At 39.5% G+C, this 16231-nt stretch overlaps 1 protein-coding gene across 1 annotated transcript in view; it reads left to right on the top strand.

The window, feature by feature from the left end:
* Nucleotides 1-16231, top strand: part of ZMYM2 (zinc finger MYM-type containing 2) — a 106142-nt gene that overhangs the window by 30890 nt on the left and 59021 nt on the right. The window contains exon 4 of the mRNA XM_075562852.1: nucleotides 954-1810. Coding sequence (XP_075418967.1) covers nucleotides 954-1810 — 857 coding nt within the window. The remainder of the gene's footprint in view (nucleotides 1-953; nucleotides 1811-16231) is intronic.

Below are 16231 nucleotides of genomic sequence, written 5' to 3'. Positions count from 1 at the left end.
CTTTTCACAGTTCATACATATACATACATCAATTGTATAAAGCCATCTGTACAGTCTTTGCCCTAATCATTTTTTTCTCTTTTCTTCTTTTACATTTTATTAGGGACTCAAACAACTCTTACCACAATCCATACATATACATACATCAATTGTATAAAGCACATCCATACATTCCCTGCCCCAATCATTCTCAAGGCATTTGCTCTCCACTTAAGCCCCTTGCATCAGGTCCTCTTTTTTTTCCCCTCCCTCCCCATTCCCCCCTCCCTCATGTGCCCTTGGTAATTTATACATCGTTATTAATTCTGGCATTTTTGAGTGGTGTTTTATAGCCTACTTGGTGGCTTAGAAGAGCATAGCATACAGTGGTTGGTAAAAAGGTCAGGGTCATGAGAGATTTCAGATTTTCAGGATTTAGTCATAGTTATGGGAAAAGCAGGGACTATGAGAAAGGGGGATTATAAAAAGGAAAGAAGTAGTGGCTCTTTGGTATTGCACATTTCATTTAATGTAGTAGTTAAATGGGATAGATGTACAATGAAGGAATTATTTTTGCCAGTTTTTGTGTTTATTTTTCTATTTCAAATTGTACAGAATTTATATTTTCACTGTTAAAATTTGAGGGTAAATTTGGTGTACCCTACTAATGAGCCTCTGCTGGTAATATAATCCATATTATTACTGATAACTAGATAATAGCTATTTTATATTATAGAAGTTAACATGTAAACTGTTAATGAATGAGATTACACAGATAATAACTTTTCTGGAAGCTAGGTAAAACTTACTCTCATTTAAGATATAGAAGAATGAAAAAACAGATATAGAAGAATGTCAGAGTACTTTTTTTTTTGTCAGAGTACTTTTAAAAACCTTGTTTCCATTAGGGTAATTAGAAATAAATTGTAATATACTGGAATTTTAACTCTTTGTTTTTTCTATGTCCTCAACAGGTTCTTTGGCATGGACACAGGCTCAGTGGGAGGAGTCGAATTGTCTGAGCAGACTCCTGTTTTATTAGGGGCTACCACCATGGCAACCAGTCTTACAAATGTAGGAAGTACATTTAGTGGTCCACCTAATCCGTTAGTCTCTAGGGGTAATAAATTTCAAAACTCATCAGTGGAAGATGACGACGATGTTGTTTTTATCGAACCTGTACAGCCTCCCCCACCTTCTGCACCAGTGGTGACTGATCAAAGAACTGTAACATTCACTTCATCAAAAAATGAAGAGCTACAAGGAAATGACTCAAAAAACCTTCCTTCCTCAAAAGAACTGTCTTCACAGAAGGGAAGTGTAAGTGAAACAATTATTATTGATGATGAAGAGGACATAGAAACCAATCAAGGACAAGAGAAAAATCCCTCCAATTTTATTGAACGAAGACCTTCTGAAACTAAAAGCAGAACCAACGATGTGGATTTTTCCACTTCCAGTTTTTCAAGAAGTAAGGCAAATGCAGGACTGGGTAATAGTGGGATCACCACAGAACCAGACTCTGAGATTCAGATTGCTAATGTTACAACCTTAGAAACGGGCGTAAGTGCTATGAATGAAGGTCCGGCGGAAAATCCAGATGGGCGTGATATGAACTTAATGATCACACACGTGACTTCACTGCAGAATACCAATTTGGGAGACGTCTCTAACGGAATACAGTCAAGTAATTTTGGTGTTAATGTACAAACATACACCCCATCCTTAACTTCACAGAACAAGACTGGAGTAGGACCTTTTAATCCTGGTAGAATGAATGTGACAGGAGATGTATTTCAGAATGGAGAATCTGCAACTCACCATAATCCTGGTAAGCAATAAATGATACTCTACTCATGTCAATGGGTTTAAATTTTGGATTGATTGTTTTGTTTACATTGAAATAATCTGTGCTAATTATTTTAGTTTCTGCTTGTAAAATATTTTCATTTTAGTGATTGACATTAGGCTTGAAATTTAGTTACTGTGGAGAGATGTAAAATCATGTTTGATATTTCACTTGAGATTATTAGAGAATTAATGATTAACATGTAAAAAAGTTATTAAAAATTCTTTATATTCACCACCATTTGGCATCTTGTTATATATTACTCACTTCCTACTTGGGGAAAAATAATCTTGTATTTGATTTGCTTTTACTGTCTGTGTTTGCTTTGTTTTCGCTATAAGTTTGGTGGACTTCTCGATTATTTGGAAATTTTTATGTGAGTACACATGTTCTATGAAGATATGGGAATCACCAGAAATCTAGCCTTTTCATGGCCATTCCTTTGTATGTCCTTTTTCTCTTTCCCTGAGCCTGTGTTTGTCTTTGTCGGCTTCTTCCATCATTGTAGGCTCATTAGAAACTTTATCAGCCTTGTAATTGAATGCTCTGTGAAATTACAGTGATAATTCTTGTGCATTTACTGCTTTTTTGGGGGGTTGTTGTTGGCTTGTGAGAATAATGCCTAATTATAAAAAGGGGTTGGGGACCGGACGGAGGGAGAATCTGTACAGGTTTACTAACAAATGAAACCAGCCCTCTGTCTCATGGTGACTCCAGTTGCAATGAAGCTGAACTGATAAAGGACCCATAGGGTATTTTTTTTTTAATTGTTATATCTACAACAAAACTCACAAGGCAACAGTGACACTGATTACGTTCTTCAAGTTGTGAGCTCTTTCTCAAACCATTTAAAAATAATAATTTTATTGGGGGCTCATACAGCCCTTGTCACAATCCGTACATATATCCATTGTGTCAAGCACATTTGGACATATGTTGCCATCATCATTTAAAAAATATTTTCTTTCTAATTCAGTCCTTGGTATCAGCTTCTCATTTTCCTCCTGTCTCCCCCCTTCCCATGAACTTTCTGTAATTTATAAACTGTTATTTTTTCATGTCTTACACTGACCCCATTCACCCACTTTTCTATTATCTGCCCCCCTGGGAGTGGGGATATATGTAGATCATTATGATTGGTTACTCCCTTCTTCCCCCCACCTATCCATCCCCTTCTGGTATTACAACTCTCATTGGTCCTGAGGGGCTTATATGTTCTGGATTCCCTGTGTTTCCAGCTCTTATCTGTACCAGTGTACATCCTCTGGTCTAACTGGATTTGTAAGGTAGAACTGGGGGTCATGATAGTGGAGAGGGAGGAAGCATTAAAGAACTAGAGGAAAATTGTATGGTTCATCAGTGCTGTACTGCACCCTGACTGGTTCCCTCAGACCCTTCTGTAAGGGGATGTCCAGTTGCCTTCAGATGGGTTTTGGGTCTCCATTCCACACTCCACCTCATTCACAATGATATGATTTTTTGTTCTTTGACTCCTGATACCTGATCCAATTGACAACTCATAATCACAAAGGCTGGTGTGCTTCTTCCACGTGGGCTTTGTTGCTTCTCAGCTAGATGGCCGCTTGTTTATCTTCAAGTCTTCAAGACCCCATATGATAGCTGGGCACTATCAGCTTTTTTCATTACATTTGCTTATGTGCCCATTTTGTCTTCTGCGATCTTGTCATGAAGGTGAGCAACATGGAATGCCAGGTTATTAGAATAAAGTATTCTTGCATTGAAGGAGAACTTGAGTAGAGGCCCAATACCTGTCTACTTTTTATACTTAACATATAAATACATTATATATAAATATATTTACATATGTACATGCCTGTATTTAGACCTTTATAAATGCCCATTTGCCTCCTAGTTCTTTCCTCTATTTCCTTTACTTTCCTCTTTTCCCGCTATCATGTTAGGCCTTCATTCAGGTTTCAGTAATTCCTCTTGGCTACATTGCCCTTGATCAAGCCCCTTCAGGCATTCTATACCTTCCTCACCATCAATTTTAGATCACTTGTTATTCCCCGTCCACTTGTTATTCCCCATCTCTGGGTTGGTTGACACCCCCTATTCTTTCTGCCACTTCCCCTTCTCCCACATCTCCAGAACCGTTGGTCCTGTTGTTTTCTCTTCCATATTTGTCCCATTTCAAACCATTTTTTAACCTTTTGAAACCTTCAGCCTTCAAACCGTATGAGCAAACCTTTTTCAAAACATTCTGCCAACATTAACTCACTATTATTTAAAAAAAATTTTATTTAATAAATAATTTTATTGGGGCTCATACAACTCTTAGCACAATCCATACATACATCAATTGAGTAAAGCACCGTTATACATTTGTTGCCCTCGTCATTCTTAAAATTTGCCTTCCACTTGGGTTCCTGGAATCAGCTCATTTTCATTTTTTCCCCTCTCCCCCACCCCCTCCCCCTCCCCCATGAACCCTTAATAGTTTACAAATTATTATTTTATCTTATCTTACACTGCCCTGTGTCTCCCCTCACCCACCTTCCCGTTGCCCATCCCCCAGAGAGGAGGTTACACATTGATCCCTGAGATCGGTTCTACCTTTCTACACCCCCTTCCCTCCCAGTGTTGCAACTCTTACCGCTGGTCCTGAGGGGTTCATCCATCCTAGATTCCCTGTGTTTCCAGATCCCTACTGCAATGCTGTGCATCTTCTGGTCTAACCAGGTCCGCAAGGCAGAATTGGGATCATGATAATTGGGGGGGGGGGAAGCGTTCAAAAACTAGATGAAGGTTTTGAGTTTCATTGTTGCTACACTGAACCCTGAGTGACTCATCTCCTCCCCACTACCCCTCTGCAAGGGATGTCCAGCTGTCTACAGATGGGCATTGGGTCTCCATCACACACTCCCCTCATTCACGGTGATGTGAGTTTTTTTTCCCCCTGCCTTTGTTGTTTGAAACCTGGTCCCCTTGGCCATTTATAATCACAAATGTTGGTGTGCTGCTTCCATGTGGGCTTTGTTGCTTCTGGGCTAGATGGCCGCTTGTTTACTTTCAAGCCTTTAAGTCCCCGGATGCTATATCTCTCAATAGCCTGGTACCATCAGCCTTCTTCACTACACTTGATTATGCACACATTCGTCTTCAGCGTTTATGTGAGGAAGGTGATCACACAATGATTGTTTTTGTTCCTTGGTGTCTGCTACCTGGTCTGTTCAACACCTTGTATTCACTTAGGCTGTGTGCTTCTTCTCTGTGGACTTTGTTGCATCTGAGCTAGATGGCCGCTTGTTTGCCTTCAAGCCTTTAAGACCCTAGACGCTATATCTTTTTGATAGCCGGGAGCCATCAGCTTTCTTCACCACGTTTGCTTACACACACGTCTGTCTTCAGTGATCATGTCGGGAAGGTGGGTATCATGGAATGACCGTTTAGCTGGGCAAGGTGCTACTCTATTGAGGGAGTGTGTGCAAGGTGGCCCAATGTCCACCTGCTACCCTACTACTGAACTTATAAATATATGTACGTAGGTCTATTTCCCCCATGATCATAAATATATTTACATATATACGTGTTTGTATTTAGGCTTCTATGTATGCCCTTTGCTTCCTACTCCTTTTATTATTATTTTTAAAATTTATTTTTAAACGTTTTATTAGGGCCTCATACAACTCTTACAACAATCCATACATATACATACATCAATTTTATAAAGCACATCTGTACATTCTTTGCCCTAATCATTTTCTTTTTTTTTCCTTTTCTTTTTTTACATTTTATTAGGGACTCATACAACTCTTATCACAATCCATACATATACATACATCAATTGTATAAAGCAGCTTCCTACTCCTTTTAACTCACTATTATTTAAGTAAAAAACTTCGCTGCCTCCCTCTGCCCTTGGTAACCATTAATAATCTTTGGTTTCTATTTATTTGCTTATTTCATATAAGTGATATTACCAGGTATTTGTCCCTGTGCCTGATTACTTTTGGTCAACATGTTAACAAGGTTCATGCAAACTGTGTTATATATCATGGCTCCATTTCTTTTTAATTTTTTAAAATTTAATTAATTAAATTTTTGACTCCATTTCTTTTTATGGCTGATTTGTATTCCATTGTGTGTATGTATATACGCCATAGTTGGATTAGCTGTTTATCTGAACATTTAGGTTGTTCCAGCCTTTTGGTTGTCAAGTGCTGCTGCGAACATGTTCTGTCCACATTACTGCTTTTCCTTGTGGGTGTAAACCTAGCTTTGGGGTCCTGGGTTGTAAGTTCTTCTATGCTCAACTTTTTGAGGAACCACTGAACTTATCCGCAGTGACTGTACTGTCTGTCCCAGGGACTTCAAAAAGTTCCTGGAAAAGTTCTATTGTTTAATTCCATTTATCCACAAACTTTTTGTAGCACCCCTGTGTTCCCACTATTAGTGGATTGAGGGTTCCAGCTTCTACACAACCTCACCAATTCTTGCTTTCTTCTTATTGATTATTGCCATTAGTAGGCGTGGTTATGGGAAACAGAAAGATTTCTCCCCCAAATATATGTTAAGACTTAGGACACTGCTTGCTGCAAATTTTAGATCACTTGTTATTCCCTGTCCCTGGGTTGGTTCACACCCCCTTTCCTTTTTACCAAGTCTCTGGAACTGTTGGTCAGTGACTGACAAGTTACCTCCCTGAAGGCAGTCAGTTGCCAGACTACTGTCTGGGCCCACCACAGGTAGGCCCCACTCCCTGCTGTTAAGGACAATGAGCTACTTCTCCCTAAAGGCTTATGACCATTAGTTTGGTCCCTGTTGGTGGGGTTTACATCCTATTGATAATGGTTTCTATGGAGATCCAGAGAACAGGTCAAACTGCTTAGTGACATCCAAAGTTAGGCTGTCATCCTGAATCTAGGAACCACTCTTCTTGTCACATGTATACATGTATACAATCCCTCCTCTTTCTATTGCGTGTATATCCCTAGATTGTCCCCCTCTCATTGCTGTATAACCCATAGTGCAACCCCTTCCTGTGTTGTATGTCTTTACCTGTAATTAGTGGGCTTGCACCCCCTCGCCTCCCCCCCAAAAAAGGTTTATAGGCCTGGGTTAGCAATAAAGATCTGTCTCATTGGTTCCCCCTCTCCTCTCCTGTCCTCGCTCACCTGTTCCCTTTCCCTTGTCCTCCTTTCCCTCCACTTGGACCACCAAGCGGAGCTGAGGTGAGCATGCCACCATGAAATGTGTCTGACTCCATTATTTCAATCCCTGTTTTATCTCTCATGCTCTCTATGTATGACTTTATTATAATCTTTATATTAACCGTACAATTGCGCCTATCAAACCCGTGGTTAGTTGTGGGGGGCTGGCATTTCCCCCACAGGTGATGTGGGATCTGGTTTATTTGCATCTGTATAATGAATACAGGCATTTCATGCTTTGCTGATTGAGTATTATTTTTAGTGAGCTGCTGTAGCTGGAATGTTGTCAGTTCAAACCATTGAGAAGCAGGCACCCTGGAAGACAGGCTGGGCAATCAATCTACTTCCAAAAGGGTTGAGACCCTGTGGAGCAGTTCGCACAGGTGCTTGCCTGGAGTTTGAATTGACTTGGTCAATTTGAGTATTTGAGTATCTGCCAGAGTGTCATTCCTGCTTGCAGGAATGTACATTTCTCTTCCCATTTTTTAACCAGGTGACTTGTCATTTTGTTATTATGTTTTGCAGGGTTTTTTAGTGTGTGTTTTGGATATTAGATCCTTCACTCGATAAATGATTTCCAGTTTTTTTCCTTTCAGTCTGTAGGTTGTCTTTTCACTTTGTGTTCAAACTCATTTGAATCAAAGTGTTTGATTTTTATGACACCTTTATTTTGTCTTTTGCTGCCTTGGTTACGTTATTATATCTGATAATGTCTTGTTAACATCCCGGCCCTGCAGCCATGATCCTAGAGGTGCTGAGTCCTTTATGGGTTAGTAGTTTTGGGTGTAGTCGTTTTGGCATCCTTTGAGTGGAAAAAGGTTTATGCATCTTTACTTTTTCAGTCAGAATAGTGTGAACGGAACCAAGTGAGATGTCCAGGGTGTTGGCTATTGTTTCTACTGTTAATCATCAGTCCTCTTTAATTCAGGCGAGAACAAGGTAGTTTCCTAGTAAATAGATGTGAATGCTCTGCCCTGTAGGTTTCATTTTCAACCTTGCCTCTCCTTTCTTGAAATAAGTTTCTATTTGTAAACTGTTCATGTGTTGGGGGCATTGTATAAACTTTTTTGGTAAAGCATCAATGAATCATCCTTCTTCCACCTAAGCTTCATCTTCAGTTGATGTTTGTTCTTGCTTCAGTTTTAGCAGAATCCACATTGCTCTGATTCTTTGTGCCACAAACTGGATCCTGTTCAGAAATGTTATCACAAGTATGAGTTCATTTTGATGCCAAAATGTTTTTAGTTCATGCCTACTTTTTTCATAGTATGCATTTTCCAGGAATCATTTGAAGACTTCTTGTATTTGTAATTGGTAGTAGTAATAGATCAAAAGTCATAAAAATCTTGGTTCTTTAAATTGGCTCTTGGGCCAATTGTGATTTGACTAGATGGCTTAAACTGCTGTCCTCTGGTTTTGCTTGTATAAAATGGAGGGTGTAGACAAACTGATTTAGATCTCTTCTATTTAGATTTTTTTTTAATGTTGGGAGAGATGAAAATTTAGAAGTCGGGGAAACGAAAATTAAGGGAACCATTACACATCATCATTTATAAAGGACTTAAGACTAAATTTACTTTAAAATTTTTTTAAAAGTCCTAGTTTCAAAATCAAGTTAATAGATGTTGTTAAGTATTTTCCTTAAGTATGAATCTGAATAAGAAATTTTAAAGTAGAAAATACTAAGGAGCCACATTTGTATTGCAAAATCCTATCTCTTCTAGCATATATTCTGACATAATTTTGACAGCATAAACTGAATCCAGGATGTGCTGTTTATAAAGTATATAATTTCTTTTTGTTTGTTTTAAATGGAATAAAGTCAAATATGGCTGCTAGAATAGCTTAGAATCAGGAAACTGCCTTCCTCAAGGGCTTGGTAGTAAAGAAACTTCCTTGAGCTGTTGTTACGTATGTGCCAGACACCTCCTATGGAAGGAAAATAATCCACCAAAGCACTCAATGCCATCGAGTCATTGGCGACTTATGGGACACGGTACAGTGGCCCTTGTGGGTTTCCCAGACTGTAACTTTATGGAAGTGGAAACCCCATCTTCTTCCATGGGTTCAAACTACTGGTCTTGTGGATCACAGCCCAACATGTAATCACTGCCATCAGGACTCCTAAAAAGTTCAAAATGTAGAAGATTCTAGAAAGAAGAAAAACAAACCAAACAAAAAGCCCAGCAACAACAAGCACCAAGAGGCCAAAGTCATAGGCATCAAAAGTAAAATGGACATCGATTATAGTAGTGATGTTACAGTTAGAGGTCTATGGAACAGTCATTGCTTAGTAAAAGGAAGAATTCTTGTTGTTAAGTACAACGGAAGATAATATTAAAAACTTGAATAACTTGTTAAACCTGCACTCCGAAATTGGATTAGTTTGCATACATTGGCCTATACCATCATTTCTTCCTGTTAACTTCTGTTTTATTACCTGGCATAAAGGCTGTCAAAATAAATTCATACGTGAAGGTAAATGGAGAAATATTTCTAGAGTTCTAGCTCGCACTGTGTTTGAACGTGCCTCTGTAATTAGTGGATGGCTACAGATAAGATCTAAGCCATACACTTCTTTTATTTCCTTAGGGTGTGCTCAAGATAAAGAAGTTCAGTGAAAACAGTGGTTTCTAAAGGGATTTGATGAGCTAGTGAAATTCAAAGGCCGGAAAGGTTAGGTCAGCTCAGAACGTTTTGTCAACTAGCCTTTAGGATGTCAAAGAAGTGATTTTCTCGAAGGACAGAGGACAATCACAGAAGCTTATTCTACTGAAGTTTTCTGAAAACTGCACTGGGCAGGAAAAGACCAGAAGTCAGAGCTGAGAAAATTACATTTCCCCATCGCAACAATACACCTGCTCATTCTTCAAAGGTAGCAAGAGAATTTCATTGGGCAGCCTTCCCCCATCCACCTTAGAGCCTTTGTTCCTGAAACTCAAAGAATATTTAAAAGGAACAGACTTGTGTCCCTCAAGGATTCTGATGGTGTTGCAAGTGGCTCCTGCCCAAGGTTCCCCAGGACATGCACTGTTTGTGAAGGGCCCTGGATTTTTTGCTGGATTATTAACCGCCAGTTTTCAAATCTTCCATAGCCTGCACTTCCTTGTTTGGTACATGATACCATCAATGTAATGCATCACTACACTTGATAACTGTGCCCAGTCCAAGTCTGTTACCAAACTGTAATAGAAAGATGGAGAATTTAAGTAACCTTAGGCAGATGTGGTGGGAGTGTATTGTGATCCTTCCCACATGAATGCAAATTGTGGCTGACTCTTTTATGAGGCTGCGATGGAGAAAAAGGGCATTGATACAAGATCAATCACTGAGTACCTTTAGACTGCTGTATTTTCTGTACTGTCAGTACCATGTCTGGAACAGCTGAAGCCACAGGTGGACTTACTTTATTTAAGCCTTAATAATCTGTCAATCTCCATGAGCCATCTGTCTTTTCCACAGGCCATACAGCATGGTTAAACAGAGAATTTATTGGCACCAATATGCCAGCCTTTAGAATAGCTGTTCTCAACCTGTGGGTCGCGACCCCTTTGGAGGTCAAATGAGGGTCGCCCGATTCATAACAGTAGCAAAAAGACAGTGATGAAGTAGCAATAAAAGTAATTTTATGTTTGCGGGGGGGGGGGGGGGGGTGTCACCACCACTTCAGGAACTGTGTTAAAGGGTTACAGCATTAGGAAGGTTGAGAACCACAGCTTTAGATGGTCTTTAATCAGCACTAATCTCCATTTGTCAACTAGGTATCCCATACTCTTTCAAGTTAATAATCTAAGTGGGTTCAGACAATTTAGCAGGCAATTCTAATGGTTCCCATTTCACATGTCCAGTCCATTACTCACCTGAGGGCAGACAAGTAGAGAGCGCTTCCCCAAATTAGACATAGGAACCTACTTATATAAAATCCATTTAAACCTTCTGATTCTCACCTTAGTGTACTCTTCATATCCCAGAGGCTATCTCTAGGCCCCTTCAGTGTTTTATTGGAAGGCTTGGAGATTACAGTGCATTGAACTCCAATGTCTGTTCCTCTTAAAAAGATCTTTCCCACCCCCAGGCCATTTCACCCTATATCTGCATGTGACCTTGAAACCCCTCCTGGGGCCTGGACTAGAAGCCCCTGCCCCCATTGTTAAGCCTTATTTTTATCAAGGAGGTGTGTCTGCTTCACTGATCAGTTGGGAATTCCAGTCATTAAATACTTTCCAGATAGCGGGGGTGAATATCAACCTCCTTAACATTGAGGAACTAGTAGAAGCTGGTCCACCCAACTTCCAGTAGTGATGTGTTTGGATCCTCTTTCAACTTCATCAGTGTCTGCTGTGTTCATTCTATTTTTTTTTTTTAACAATTTATTGGGGCTCATACAATTCTTATCACAGTTCATACATATACATACATCAATTGTATAAAGCACATCTGAACAGTCTTTGCCCTAATCATTTTTTTCTCCTCTTTTCTTTTTTTACATTTTATTAGGGACTCATACAACTCTTATCACCATCCATACATATACATACATCAATTGTATAAAGCACATCCATACATTCCCTGCCCCAATCATTCTCAAGGCATTTGCTCTCCACTTAAGCCCCTTGCATCAGGTCCTCTTTTTTTTCCCCTCCCTCCCCTTTCCCCCCTCCCTCATGTGCCCTTGGTAATTTATACATCGTTATTTTGTCATATCTTGCCCTATCTTATTTTAATGGCCACCTTTCTCTTCTGGGATAAGTTCTTTTGCAATTGTCCCTTACCACTCTCTGATTAATTATCCTTATGCTTCTTGCATCTGTAAAACTAAGGTGACCAGATTTTAACATTGGTAAAGCGGGACACCATTGACATGGGTGGGGTGGGGTGGTTCTTGATTAAAAATTTGTTCTATATGGAGCAACAAAGATTTTCATAGAACGCAAAAATAGTATTGTAATGTTTTTTTTAATTTCAACATAAGTACAAATTTACAAATATAATACATTAAAAATTATGCGTTGTATTATTTTATTTTTGGAATATTTCTCATTTGAGTCAATTTTTTTTAGTAGATTGCTCTCGTTGTTTAAAAGGTCATGACATTTTCACAAGAATTTGTTAAATTATATTTTACACATAAAATGGCTTTCAAAGTCTGAACACTTAATTGTTCAGATGTCCACACTGTATTTACCGTAGCAAAAACGTGTTCAGTTGCAGCATTAGTTCCTGGTAAGGACAGCGTGTGTACCACAATTTTTAGTGCGTTATTGTATGGAACATGGTTTGTTTCAAAATGATGAAATATTTCTAACCATTTGTTCTCTATTGTGATTTTTGCTGATGCCCAAGATTTAATCTTTTCCTTATCAATATATATTTTAATAATGATACCTCATTAACAAGATCATTTTTTGAAATATTACTATTTGGGAAATTTTTAGTAATGATCGAATGATTTTTGCACATCATTCCAATTAAGTTCTTGTTTTAATGTAACCCAATGAAAATGTTCAATATCATTGTAATGTACCTCCCACTCGTCTAAATAATTTATTGCACCTTGTTCTTCTAGCTGGCTTATACTAACTATTACGGATAGTTAATGGAAGAAAATGATTTTCTAACTGCTCTTGACACTGAAATTTTAAGTTAATACCTTCATTTGCTACTTTGATTACCGAAATTTTGTCACCTTCAATAAGTTTTATAGCATTTTGAAAAAGAGCTGCTTGATTGTGTACACACTCTAGCCAAATTTTTGAAGATTCTTTTTCAAAAAACTGTTCTAAAATTCTAGGACATTTATCCTGTGATAGAAAGTAGAATTTCAAAGGATCATATATTTTCAAAATTTTTCGACAGCTGGCAAAAGAGCTAACCAGCGCGTTTTCCTGTATCCAAGTATTTTCTGATATTCGACTTCCGCAGTTTCCACAAAACTCTTGAAGCATTTCAACGCGCAGTGTATATATAGAAATAAGAATATATTTTAATAACAATATTTTCCACAAGTACAGGCAACAAATCAGCAGCTGTTTGAATGGCGTTATGTATTATGTATATTCCGTTCCCTAGCTTGTCGTGCATTCTTTCCAAAAATCGGGACTTTAAAAAATTGCTGTTGGACGCGGGACAAATTGTTAAAAATCAGGACTGTCCCGCCAAAAGCGAGACATGTGGTCACCTTAGTAAAACACATGCAGGGCAGTTGTGCCAAGAGAGCTGGCATGGCTTCTCGGGTGGTTGCTTAGTTTTGCAGCAGTAAAGTTACATAGAGTGCCCTGTAGCAGCGCTCCCTTGAGTGCCATATCTGTCATGAGCTGTAAGGGGCATGCCCATTGGGTGAATATCCCGGTCACCAGAAAGCCGGTCTAGCATTGCCTCCATAACACATTAACTGCTTCCTCTGAATGAAGTGTTCCAGTGAGGATTAATGAGAGAGACAAGACCGGTGGTTTTCCTTCTCAGGGCAGACAAGTCCCACTGCAGATTTTATCGCGTTCATCAGTCTGGCCATCCCCTCTGAGTTAACTTGCCCTGTGAAAGAATCAAGGATTCTTCCACTCAGTACCATTGCCCCTAAATTAGCCACTCTTTAGGATCCATTGTACTAGTGGTTCCTTAGGAAGCTGACTGGAACAGCTACTTTGTACTGTACCCCTGGTCTTAATAGTTTCTTGCATTTTCTCTCTTCCCCTCCCAGACTACCTTCTTGGTGACCAGTGGTCCTGAGGATACTTCCTGTTACTCCTGCACACTTTTTTCTGTAGGAGGCGGCCCTGGGACTGGAGGTCACAGCTCTGAACTGGTTCTAGACTTGATTCAATTCACGCCTACAGTCCTTTTCTTTGCCATTGTGGTTCCTTTTTTTCAGCTACCATTGATAGTAGAAACCAAGAAATGTCTTGGTTTTCTTTATCACTCTTCTTTTCCATATGCATCCAACAAGCCATTTCCATGAATATCAGTTGCCGTGGGCAAGGGAGGGTTTGCAACACAATAGCTGCCTTAATCCCTGGGTCTCTTTATCTCATCTGGAAGCCAAAGGTGTTTCTCATTTTCCTCTTCCCCAAACCATATTTCCCATCATGCTGACACTAATTGTGGTGATAATTTCTTTTGTAAGAATTAATATTGAAGAGTTGGAGATTGAAGAAGTCCCAAATGTCCAACTCTCCCAAAATGCCAGTCTGCCCCATCTCCCTTGCTTTCAGCTGGCTGCCTTTTCCTTTGATTATGTCCCCTCATGTTTGTGGGTTGTGCAAATGGACGCAGTGTCCCACAGAAAGTCATGAAAGGTGAGAAAATGTCTAACGTGGTCTGCTAGTTGCTGTTCAGCCCCAAATGAGAAGGTGCTATGCCAGAGGTAAGCCAGATGTAGTGTCCGCACCTGGCTCTTTTCCAGTGATGAGATCCCTCCTGCTGCCCAGAGGGCTCATTTTATACACAACAAATGGCATCTTAGGGAATCTTGTTCAAAATTAATCTCCCCTACCTTCTTACCAGACCCAGGCAAGCAAAGGTTGTTTGGTGGAAATAGAAAGAGAGAGAGAGAGAGACTTGGGCTAGAAAGACACTGCAGACAGGAAGAAAAGATTAGAGAGGTGGAAATACTATCATCATAAGGATATAGGTCTGTTATTGTTACTACATGCCAGTGAGTTGGATCCCACCAACTCTGACTGGAGCACTCTGTCCAGACTCTTCCAAAACAGATTTATTTGTCCTTAAAAAAAAAAAAAAAGGTTTTAGACAAATTTTTTATTGTAAATTAAATGAAGGTTTCCATTTCAGGTCATAAACTTTGTATTCAACAGTTTACCCCACTAATCAAATCCTCTAGTAGTTTACCCCTCACCCACACCTTGATAATAATTGTATCCAATGAAATCTAAATATCACACTAATTTTACATTAGCCTCTAAATAAATACATAAATTCTTTAACAATTTGGAACAATTGTGACTTAGACTCTGGAGCTTGTGTGCTTCACTTCATTTTCATGTCTCTCAGGATGCTCTTTTGAAATGTCCCCATCCTCTGCGGGTTACCTGTTTACTTTAACCCACTGCTATCAAGTTATTTCTGATTTCTAGCAACCCTACAGAACAGAGTAGAACTATCCCATGGGGTTTCCAAGGCTATAAATCTTTAAAAAAATCATTTTGTTGGGGGCTCGTACAACTCTTATCACACTCCATACATTCATTGTGTCAAGCACATTTGTACATTTGCTGCCATCATCATTCTCAAAACATTTGCTTTCTACTTGAGCCCTTGGTATCAGCTACTCATTTTCCCCCTCTCTCCCTCACAACCTCTGATAATTTATAAATTATTTTTATCTTTTCGTGTCTTACACTGTGTCCATTTATCCACTTTTCTGTTGACCATCCCCCAGGGAAGGGGTTATATGTAGATCATTGTGATCGGTTACCCCTTTCCTCCTCCCTACTTTCCCTGTCCCTTCCCGATATCTTACTCTCATTATTGATCCTGAGGGTTTTATCAGACCTGGATTTCCTGTAGTTCCAGACTTTATCTGTACCAGTGTACATCCTCTGGTCTAGCCAGATTTGTATGGTAGAACTGGGATGATGATATGGGGGAGAGGAAGAATTAAAGGACTAGAGGAAAGGTGTATGGTTAATCAGTGCTATACTGCACCCTGACTGGCTTGCCTCCTTCCTGAGCCTACAGATGGGCTTTGGGTCCCCTCTCCGCACTCCCCCTCATTCACAATGATATGATATTTTTGTTCTTTGATGCCTAATACCTGATCCCTTTGACACCTTGTGATTACACAGGCTGGTGTGCTTCTTCCATGTGGGCTTTGTTGCTTCTCAGCTAGATGGCCATTTGTTTACCTTCAAGCCTTTAAGACCCCAGATGCTATATCTTTTCATAGCTGAGCACCATCAGCTTTCTTCAACACATTCACTTATACACCTGCTTAGTCTTTAGCAATTGTATCAGGAAGGTGAGCATCATGGAATGCCAATTTAATAGAACAAAGTGTTCTTGCATTGAGGGAGTACTTGAGTAGAGGCCCAATGTCCACCTGCTACCTATAAATATAGGCACATAGATCTATTTCCTCATCATCATACGTAAACATATTTTCATATGTACATGCCTATAGTTAGACCTCTATACATGTCCTTTGCCTCCAGTTCTTTTCTCTATTTCAGCGGTTCTCAGACTGGGTCACGTGGCCCCTTTGTGGGTTGAACGA

This window comes from Tenrec ecaudatus, chromosome 11 (assembly GCF_050624435.1).
Source record: "Tenrec ecaudatus isolate mTenEca1 chromosome 11, mTenEca1.hap1, whole genome shotgun sequence".
NCBI classification, from domain to species: domain Eukaryota; kingdom Metazoa; phylum Chordata; class Mammalia; order Afrosoricida; family Tenrecidae; genus Tenrec; species Tenrec ecaudatus.
Note: the sequence above shows the minus strand (reverse complement) of the source record. Positions and strands in the feature narration are given on the sequence as shown.